This window comes from Oncorhynchus masou, chromosome 20 (genome assembly GCF_036934945.1).
Source record: "Oncorhynchus masou masou isolate Uvic2021 chromosome 20, UVic_Omas_1.1, whole genome shotgun sequence".
Taxonomy (NCBI): domain Eukaryota; kingdom Metazoa; phylum Chordata; class Actinopteri; order Salmoniformes; family Salmonidae; genus Oncorhynchus; species Oncorhynchus masou.
The window spans coordinates 16,290,433-16,301,449 of NC_088231.1; the positions used below are offsets into that span (position 1 = coordinate 16,290,433).

At 44.1% G+C, this 11,017-nt stretch overlaps 1 protein-coding gene across 1 annotated transcript; it reads left to right on the forward strand.

The window, feature by feature from the left end:
* Positions 1–24: 24 nt before the first annotated feature.
* trmo (tRNA methyltransferase O) lies at positions 25–7,814 on the forward strand. The gene is given in 7 exon segments (XM_064926549.1): positions 25–291; positions 439–584; positions 895–1,069; positions 1,337–1,494; positions 3,393–4,157; positions 6,369–6,457; positions 6,459–7,814. Coding segments are annotated over 7 exon segments (1,563 nt in total). The 5' UTR covers positions 25–205; the 3' UTR covers positions 6,603–7,814.
* The last annotated feature ends 3,203 nt before the right edge of the window (positions 7,815–11,017 follow it).

Genomic DNA, 11,017 nt, shown 5'->3' on the forward strand with positions numbered 1-11,017 from the left:
ACCGCTTTCCATTAGTAAGTTGCTGGTTGGCCAGCTAGAAATGACGACACACATGTGCGGAAGCATTTCAGCAGAGATGTGTACTTTTGTTAGGCAGCACAAACAATCTCTGATATTTTACAACATTATCAGATGTTATTGTATGAATTCTGATTATTTAATCTAATCAATGACAAACTAGCAAAGCAATCAAGACACTATCAAAATGTCTGCCACTTGCAACTGTACCGAGCATGTCAGCAAACTCAACCAGCAGATATCTGTCATGCGAAAAGAAATCAAGAATCTCAGGTATGAAATGAATGCAAGATGTAACGCATGGCATCTTGGAAAAAAACTAGCTAAATCTAGCTAAGTCGTTATTCGTATTACATACTGACTATATGCTGCTGACCATAATGTGTCAATACAGATATTAAAATGTTCCCTCCAACCCAGGCAATTGTTGGACAGTGCTGTTCGTTCTCATCGAAAACACATGACATCTCTTCAGTCTGCTTTGACACACATTGGCCAGAGTCGATCTCCAAAGAGTCAGCCAAGGCCACAGGCAGAACTGGAGACACAGAATTCACTTGAGAAAGGTAGCTGGCTAAGGCACTCGATTTCTCGCTTATATCCCTCTCTTATATCTTCCTCGCATGACTTGTCTTGATCATTGTTTAGCTTTAGCTGACTGGCACTTAATTAGAACTTCTATTCAATATAGAATCAATATAGAAATATCGCACACAAAGGATCTTCCGCTTATCAGACTTTCTTCCAATGGGAATCATGTTCTATGAGAATGACATATCTATAGCTTGCATTTCTATCTGAAATATGTTTGGTCTGGTACAAAGCTAGATAATGGACCTTTAATCATTTTTTTAAATGTCAATTTCTCCTTCACAGGGACCATCCAGACAGTCCCCATAGGTTACATCAGCTCCTGTTTCTCAGTGAAGAATGGCACCCCCAGACAGCCAACCATATGTGGGCCCTCCAGGGCCACCCTTCAGATCCAGCAGAGTGTCTTCAACAACCCTGAACACTCACTGGTCGGCCTGGACAACTACTCTCATGTCTGGTACGTACTAGAGACAGGGATAGGGAGCCAAACTTAGTAGAGGGGGTAGCTAGCTAAACTTAAGGCTGTTTAAGGTAGCAATGTCAGTACTACATAAAACAATCTCTATTTTTTTGCAAAGATAGCTCTCATTAGCTAAAGGTATCAAGGATGTCAATCATTTTCTTAGTCATGAACTGTTTTGGTCAACTTACATCCAATTATTCCCAATTTGTCTACACTGGTACAGTAAATACATTATCCTGCTTTCACTCATTCCATTTCCAGGGTCATCTTCCTGTTCCATAAGAACGGCCACCTGAGTTATAAGGCCAAGGTGAAGCCCCCCAGACTGAACGGCCAGAGGGTTGGGGTGTACTCCACACGTAGCCCCCACCGGCCCAACGCCCTGGGTCTGACCCTGGCCAAGCTGGACAGAGTCACAGGTTAGTATCAGTCGCCAAAAACAGCTCGAATTGGTTTGCTCTTCTGCGCAGTGTGACGGTGCTCCGTCTAAAGGTGCATCCCCCAAATACACTGCTCAAAAAAATAAAGGGAACACTTAAACAACACAATGTAACTCCAAGTCAATCACACGTCTGTGAAATCAAACTGTCCACTTAGGAAGCAACACTGATTGACAAATTTCACATGCTGTTGTGCAAATGGAATAGACAACAGGTGGAAATTATAGGCAATTAGCAAGACACCCCCAATAAAGGAGTGGTTCTGTAGGTGGTAACCACAGGTGGTAACCACAGACAACAGTTCCTATGCTTCCTGGCTGATGTTTTGGTCACTTTTGAATGCTGGCGGTGCTTTCACTCTAGTGGTAGCATGAGACGGAGTCTAAAACCCACACAAGTGGCTCAGGTAGTGCAGCTCATCCAGGATGGCACATCAATGCGAGATGTGGCAAGAAGGTTTGCTGTGTCTGTCAGCGTAGTGTCCAGAGCATGGAGGCGCTACCAGGAGACAGGCCAGTACATCAGGAGACGTGGAGGAGGCCGTAGGAGGGCAACAACCCAGCAGCAGGACCGCTACCTCCGCCTTTGTGCAATAGAGGAGCACTGCCAGAGCCCTGCAAAATGACCTCCAGCAGGCCACAAATGTGCATGTGTCTGCTCAAATGGTCAGAAACAGACTCCATGAGGGTGGTATGAGGGCCAGACGTCCACAGGTGGGGGTTGTGCTTACAGCCCAACACAGTACAGGACGTTTGGCATTTGCCAGAGAACACCAAGATTGGCAAATTCGCCATTGGCGCCCTGTGCTCTTCACAGATGGAAGCAGGTTCACACTGAGCACATGTGACAGACATGACAGAGTCTGGAGATGCCGTGGAGAACGTTCTGCTGCCTGCAACATCCTCCAGCATGACCGGTTTGGCGGAGGGTCAGTCATGGTGTGGGGTGGCATTTCTTTGGGGGGCCGCACAGCCCTCCATGTGCTCGCCAGAGGTAGCCTGACTGCCATTAGGTACCGAGATGAGATCCTCAGACCCCTTGTGAGACCATATGCTGGTGCAGTTGGCCCTGGGTTCCTCCTAATGCAAGACAATGCTAGACCTCATGTGGCTGGAGTGTGTCAGCAGTTCCTGCAAGAGGAAGGCATTGATGCTATGGACTGGCCCGCCTGTGCCCCGGACCTGAATCCAATTGAGCAAATCTGGGACATCATGTCTCGCTTCATCCACCAATGCCACGTTGCACCACAGACTGTCCAGGAGTTGGCGGATGCTTTAGTCCAGGTCTGGGAGGAGATCCCTCAGGAGACCATCCGCCACCTCATCAGGAGCATGCCCAGGTGTTGTAGGGAGGTCATACAGGCACGTGTAGGCCACACACACTACTGAGCCTCATTTTGACTTGTTTTAACGACATTACATCAAAGTTGGATCAGCCTGTAGTGTGGTTTTCCACTTTAATTTTGAGTGTGACTCCAAATCCAGACCTCCATAGGTTGATAAATTTGATTTCCATTGATAATTTTTGTGTGACTTTGTTGTCAGCACATTCAACTATGTAAAGAAAAAACTATTTAATAAGAATATTTCATTCATTCAGATCTAGGATGTGTTATTTTGGTGTTCCCTTTATTTCTTCTTTCTGTATATAATCCCCAGAATGTTGCAGAGTCTCATTTCAGATTGAGCAGTACATTGTGTGTGTGAGAGAGAGACAGTTTGCAGGTGTGACCGACATTATTGCAGTTATGCTTAGCCTTATTGTCTCCATAATTGCTAAGCTTGGCATGCCATAGGCACGCTATTGTTCAGTGTCGAACTGCCTGCTATGTGGATTGGTGTATTTTATGAAATAAACAGTTCACTTTCTACTTTAAGGTGACACACTTCATCTGAGTGAGATAGACATGATCGCAGGCACCCCTGTCCTCGATATCAAACCCTACATCTCTGACTATGACTCCCCACACAGTAGAGTGGACATGGACACAGATACTTATGACTGTGGTGTCCAACCTGAGAGCACCAGTGTACCATCAGAAGAGGGGACCACCAGTGTACCATCAGAAGAGGGGACCACCAGTGTACCATCAGAAGAGGGGACCACCAGTGTACCATCAGAAGAGGGGACCACCAGTGTACCATCAGAAGAGGGGACCACCAGTGTGGAGACGCTGCATTCAGACTCAGTAGCTTCGTCCTCCTGTACTGTTGATCCCCAGTTGGACTTGGGGGTTGAGAGACGGGATAGTCACAGACGGGATAGCACAGACCCCAGAATACTCCACTCAAAAGACACATCCAAAGTTCACATCCTCCATCCAGGCGATGCCTCCAGCTCTTCTGCTCCGAAAGCCCTGGACAAAGACATCACCACTGTGCTGGGGGAGCTCAAGGCCTACATCAGCGAGGGACATGACCCCCTCACCCTGGGGAGGTCTGTAGGAAAGTCTCAGGCTTCAGATGGCCCTAAAGCCAAGGCATTGGATCCAGTGGAGGATAGTGCTAGGCCTTGCTATGGGGAAGAGGCCTACAGCACCATCGCTGGCTGGATCAGGGAGCCTCCTGTGACCAGTCTGGAGGTGCGCTTCACACCCCATGCAGAGAGAGAGCTGGGGGAGTTCCTTGCCCCCATCAATACAGGTAAGCCTATGCATTGGGAAAGTATTCAGACCCCTTGACTTTTTCCATATTTTGTTACGTTACAGCCTTATTCTAAAATGGATTACATTTCAAAGAAAATCTTCACACTACCCCATAATGACAAAGCGAAAACGGGTATCTTTTTCTTTTTTTTTTTTTTTACAAATGTATAAAAAAAAAGGTTATTTACATAAATATTCAAACCCTTTGCTATGAGACTCGAAAATGAGCTCAGGTGCATCCTGTTTCCATTTATCATCCTTGAGATGTTTCTACAACTTGATTGGAGTCCCCCTGTGGTAAATTCAATTGATTGGACATGATTTGGAAAGGCACACACCTGTCCATATAAGGTCCCACAGTTGACAGTGCATGTCAGGGATTGTCCGTAGAGCTCCGACACATGATTGTGTCGAGGCACAGACCCGGGGAAGGATACCAAAACATTTCTGCAGCATTGAAGGTCTATACAGTGGCCTCAATCATTCTTAAATGGAAGAAGTTTGGAACCACCAAGACTCTTCCTAGAGCTGGCCACCTGGCCAAACAGCAATTGGGGGAGAAGAGCCTTGGTCAGGTGGGTGACCAAGAGCCCGATGGTCACTCTAACAGACTTCCAGAGTTCCTCTGTGGAGATGGGAGAACCTTGGACACGGCAGACATCACCTGCTGGTTTGGACAGGGCTTTGCTGAGGTGCTCCGGGTCAGACTCGTGGCTGTTGGAAAAGAACTGGCCAGCTGAATGGTTCAGGTTCTGTATGATCCTAATGGTTCTGGTTCTATGGATTGATTTTGGAATCAGCTCTCAATAATTGTTTTACAGGTGAATCTGAGAAAATATGAATATATAACTAAATAAATGCAATGTTATAAACAACTTATTAAAAATGTTTTTTTAAATTTTCCTGTGATGGTAGTGCTTGTTGAAATGGTTGGTTATACCGTATAATCGTAACACTTTATTTTACTAAGTAAGTTACATTATAGAGCATTTATTCCAAGCACCTCTAGGCTGGGAGAGAGCACCTCAGTACACTGCAGTGGGGCGGCAGTGTAGCCTAGTGGTTAGAGCATTGGACTAGTAACCGAAAGGTTGCAAGTTCAAATCCCCGAGCTGACAAGGTACAAAATCTGTCGTTCTGCCCCTGAACAGGCAGTTAACCCACTGTTCCTAGGCCATCATTGAAAATAAGAATTTGTTCTTAACTGACTTGCCTGGTAAAATAAAGGTAAATAAAAAATAAATAATAACCTTCCAGAAGGACAACCATCTCTGCAGCACTCCACCAATCAGGCCTTTATGGTAGAGTGGCCAGACGGAAGCCACTCCTTTGTAAAAGGCACATGATTGCCCGCTTGGAGTTTGCCAAAAGGCACCTAAAGGACTCTCAGACCATGAGAAACCAGATTCTCTGGTCTGATGAAACCAAGATTGAACTCTTTGGCCTGAATGCCAAGTGTCAAATCTGGAGGAAATCTGTCTCCATCCCTAGGTGGTGGCAGCATGCTGTGGGGATGTTTTTCAGCGGCAGGGACTGGGAGAGAACCTGCTCAGGACCTCAAACTGGGGCGAAGGTTCACCTTCCAACAGGAAAATGACCCTAAGCACACAGCCAAGAATAGCTTTGGGACAAGTCTCTGAATGTCCTTGATTGGCCCAGCCAGAGTCCGGACTTGAACCCGATGAAACATCTCTGGAGAGACCTGAAAATAGCTGTGCAGCGATGCTCCCCATCCAACCTGATAGAGCTTGAGGGGATTTGCAGAGAAGAATGGGATAGACTCCCCAAAGGTGCTTCAACAAAGTACCGATTAAAGGGTCTGAATACTTATGTAAATGTCATACACAATTCAATCCATTTTTACAATAAGGCTGTAACGTAACAAAATGTGGAAAAAGTCAAGGGGTCGGAAGTACTTTATGAATTCTCTGTAATTCTCCCCGAGCTGAGTTTGACTTGAGAGCTTTATTGCTTTTTAAAAGGACTGAGTTGTGCATTCATCCACCAGAGAGCTCCATTGTGACGCCAATTGTTTTTGCAGCAGGTTTGTATAGATACCGTTGCATCTCATGCCTAAACTATTCTACTAAACTAAAGTCAACGGTATTTAAAAAAAAGTAATGTTTCTTCATCATCCATCTTGCCATAATTGTTAAAGTAGATATATTTTCACTGGCTTCTTCCTCTATGAATGTCCCCGTTTCTCTAGAATCTTGTGATCGACCCAGGTTCCGGTTCCTGCGTGGTCCGAAAGAGGCTGCTGCCGCCATCAGAGGGGTTCTATCTGCTGACCCCAGGATCAGTGTATCGGAGGAGCCGCTGTAAGGACAGACTCTTCTTCTTCACCTTGGACACGGCAGACATCACCTGCTGGTTCGGACAGGGTTTCGCTGAGGTGCTCCGGGTCAGACTCGTGGCTGTTGGAAAAGAACTGGCCAGCTGAATGGTTCAGGTTCTGTATGATCCTAATGGTTCTGGTTCTATGGATTGATTTTGGAATCAGCTCTCAATAATTGTTTTACAGGTGAATCTGAGAAAATATGAATATTTAACTAAATAAATGCAATGTTATAAACAACTGTTATTAAAAATGTTTTTAAAAATGTTCCTGTGATGGTAGTGCTTGTTGAAATGGTTGGTTATACCGTATAATCGTAACACTTTATTTTACTAAGTAAGTTACATTATAGAGCATTTATTCCAAGCACCTGTAGGCTGGGAGAGAGCACCTCAGTACACTGCACTGCACACTATCACTTATCAGATGGAATCTTTACGGTTGAGTTCTGTTTAGTAATGGTAGTGAACATACCTTTACTATCTAAGTTAGATTGTTGCACAGTTTTAATATCGACTCCGCTATGATAGGATATGGATTCCAAAATTGCTTCCAGTATTTCCCTTGACCTTTGTCAACCTCTCAGTTTTAGTAATCCAATGTCCAGTACAAAGTTTTTTAAACCCAGGGATTTATATTGGGAACTTAATTGCCATCTGTCTATATCCAGTGTGACGACAGTCTGTGGGATTGGTCAACTTGTCATTGTTGGATGGAGTGGAGTGGTGGGCCTTTCATTGTCTGGCATAGATTTACTACTAGAACCACTCCCCTTTCCAATAGCAACAGCAAATCGCTCTTTCACACTACTACTTTGTATTCTTGTGAGAGTGTGAGAGAGAGTTGGAGGCTCGGAGTAACACACACACAGTGGGTATTTTCGTTTGAGGAGACGCTGTTTTTAGGGTCAGCAAATTACAACAAATTAATAGTGTGTTGTTAAATCGGATGTAAAGAGTTCACTGAACAGAGAAAACAACTACGCCTTCACCAGTTGATTTGAATTGCCTAATGGGACCACTGAATCCCCACCGGGCTATGTTAAAGGCTGACTTCATCCTCCAAGCACTGGACTATGACTGTGTCGACAAGCACGATCACATGGTGCTGTGGTACGCGGCTCAGGTAGGTAACGGTCCTATCAATGACCTGTCTGCATTAAAACGTTAATACCAATCATCGAGTGGGACAGATGCATTGAGGTGAGGATTAGATGCAGATGAGACACCTGACATTTCTGTATACAACTTGTCTTGGAATGTTTTGTATTTTGTATTAAAATAAAACAAATACTGTTTTGTGAATAAAATTACTAAAATCAAATTTGGGCTTTACTGTGACTTCCACTGAACTTTGTCTTTGTGAACATGCAGCATCTGAAACGTTTGAAAATAATCCCATACACTAAACAAACACAACAGCAGGTGGTAGTAATTGGTCAAATGCGACCCATAGATTTACGTGAAGGCGTTGGATTTGAAGTTTACGGTTTATAGCCAATAGCAGCGAACCTTCGTGTTTGAAAGAAGAAGTGGTGGTTGACGTTTCCTTCTGCAATATGTTTGTTTACTTCATTCAAAAACATTTGTTTAATGAAATATTTTAAGTATAGCGCGGACTTTTATTTACAGCGCTTTGTAGCCGAATAATTTAAACAGGTTCACGTTTCATAACGTTAGCCAGTAACTCTAGCTACTGTAGCTAACTAGCTAACGGCAATTTACCTAACATTACACACATGTCCCCGTGAAGTTTAAATTCTGTTTTATCTCTGTCCTTTAACACAGTGAATAATATGCCCAATGGTATGTGTATTAACTCATTTTAGTCAGCGTAATGATAACGTTATCTTCCATAGCCCATTAACTAGTTACATACTATACATCGGGGTGTATTAATTCCGGCGATTCTGTTGCAAAACGTTTCTTAAACGGGGCGGGACCTACCTGAATTTGTCACAAAGGAAACTCTCATTTTAGTTGCCAACGAAACTTGTTGCCAATTCGTGGTGGAAGATTACACCCCAGAAGTGAGTTCTTTAGTTGTCCTTAATTGACTTGCCTGGGTAAAGGTTAAATAAATCAAAAATACATTGCAGAACGTTTCGTCTGTTGCAAAATGTTCTACAAGGGAAATCATTTACTCCAAACCAAAACCATTTTGCTCAGTTTTCTGATGGAATCTGACTAATGAATACACCCCAGCACTTTAGTCTAAAAGCTAGCTCGCCAGGCAAGTTGGTAACATGTCTGATATGGCTTCAACAATAATACCAGGTTGTTTGTATTCTGACAGTAGCCCAGCCACTTAAGCTATCATCATCATGTTCACGAGAAGATTACTACCATTGTGCCCTCCAAGCTCATCACTAAGCTAAGGACCCTAAGACTGAACACCTCCCTCTGCAACTGGATCCTGGACTTCCTGGCTGGCTGCCCCTCCAAGTGGTGAGGGTAGGAATCAAAACATCCACCACTGACCCTCACCACGGGGGCTCCTCAGGAGTACGTGCATAGTCCTGCAATTCTACCCGTTTTGCCATAGGGTGGAGGCAAATGTTTGCAGTTTTTAATATGATAACTGATGATCAATGGGCCCCACCCCAGTCGGTAATTTGACCTTGCTTACTACAAGTTTAGATAGCTGGCCGCTAGACTAATTTACCAATCTAAAAATGCTTTGCTGACATGGGCTAATTAAGTGACTGCTGATGCACAACCACATTTTGAAATTGCACCTTCTGTATTCTATTATTCTAACTCTCAACAGTAATTTGAGAGACAAACCTTTTTTTTTTATTAGTCCGCGGGCCTACAAAAGTTGACCATCCCTGGCCCATAGGGAGGAGGTCAGAGACCTGGCAGTGTGGTGCCAGGACAACAACCTCTTCCCCCTACGTCAGCAAGACAAAGGAGCTGATCGTGGACTACAGGAAACGGAGGGACGAGCATGTCCTCATCCACAGGGCAGTAGTGGAGCTGGTCGAGAGCTCAAGTTCCTCGGTGTCATCACTTAAAGCCAATTTATGCCTACTCCGTATTTGCGATCCGGAGGGTTTGACATAATTGCGGAGCCTCCAAATCAAGCTCTGTACCATAATCGCCTTGCATCTCCCAAATGTTGTAACAATGCCTAAGGCTTCGTATAGCTCTGCATTGACATGATTGGTTGATGGGAGGTGCTGGATAAACAGAAACTCACTTCGTTGACAACTTGTTTCACAAGAGCTCTGCTCTATGAAGCGCAAGATTTTTGTAATTTTACCTTTATTTAACCAGGCAAGTCAGTTAAGAACAAATTCTTATTTTCAATGACGGCCTGGGAACAGTGGGTTAACTGCCTGTTCAGGGGCAGAACGACAGATTTGTACCTTGTCAGCTCGGGGGTTTGAACTCGCCCAACGCTCTAACCACTAGGCTACCCTGCCGTATGAACGCTCTGACTTCTGTGGAGGCCACATGGCAGTAAATACTGTACGGCCACTGCAGATGTGTGATTGACCATGCAGAGCCTGTAAAGATCTATCATGGTCTAAACACACCAACACAGTTGTGTAGAGGGCACGACAATGTCTCTTCCCCCTCGGGAGTCTGAAAATATTTGGCAAAGGCCTTCAGATCCTCAAAAGGTTATATAGCGGCACAATTGAGAGCAGCTCCCTGCCATCCAGGACGTCTATACTAGGCGGTCTCAGAGAAAAGCACCCAAAAAATTAAGACTCCTGCCACCCAAGTCAGAATGTTCTTTGGCTACCACATGGAAAGTGGTACCGATGGACCAAGTCTGGAACCAGCAGGACCCTGAACAGCTTCTACCCCCAAGCCATAAGACTGCTAAATAGTTAGTAAAACCTCTTAAGCGTCCGCCCCTTTTTTCCAATTTTCGCCTGAAATTACATACTCAAATCTAACTGCCTATAGCTCAGGCCCTGAAGCAAGGATATGCATATTATTGGTACCATTTAAAAGGAAACACTTTGAAGTTTGTGGAAATGTGAAAGGAATGTAGGAGAATATAACACAATAGATCTGGTAAAAGATCATTCAAAATTCAAAATGCACTTGCACATCTGAGCAATCTTTTTTTGCAGGTGCATGGTAACAGTTGAACAAGATGAATGAAAAAGGAAACCGCACACTGCTCTTGATAGTATCACTGATCTTTAATAAGCTTACCTATCGGCCTCACGGCCTTTGTCAGAGCTTTTGTGAGTTAGTTTTTTTTTTCACCCTTATGTAGACCAAGCCCCACCCACATCCATTCCACGCATCGAAAGGGGTTGAGGCGAAGGAAAAACAAATAAGTGCTCCCAAATATAACAATATGCATTTCATAAATATTTGAATAAAGTGTCTAAATAAGACGTATTAAAGACGTCTGTAAAACCACAATGAGGACATAGACCTACCGAGCAAGTTTTCATTAATCATTGGGTACATCGTACGAAAAACAGTAATCTTAAATAAGGGCATAGTTCATGTTCAAATTCACAACATACATAGGCAAAAGATAATACAAAA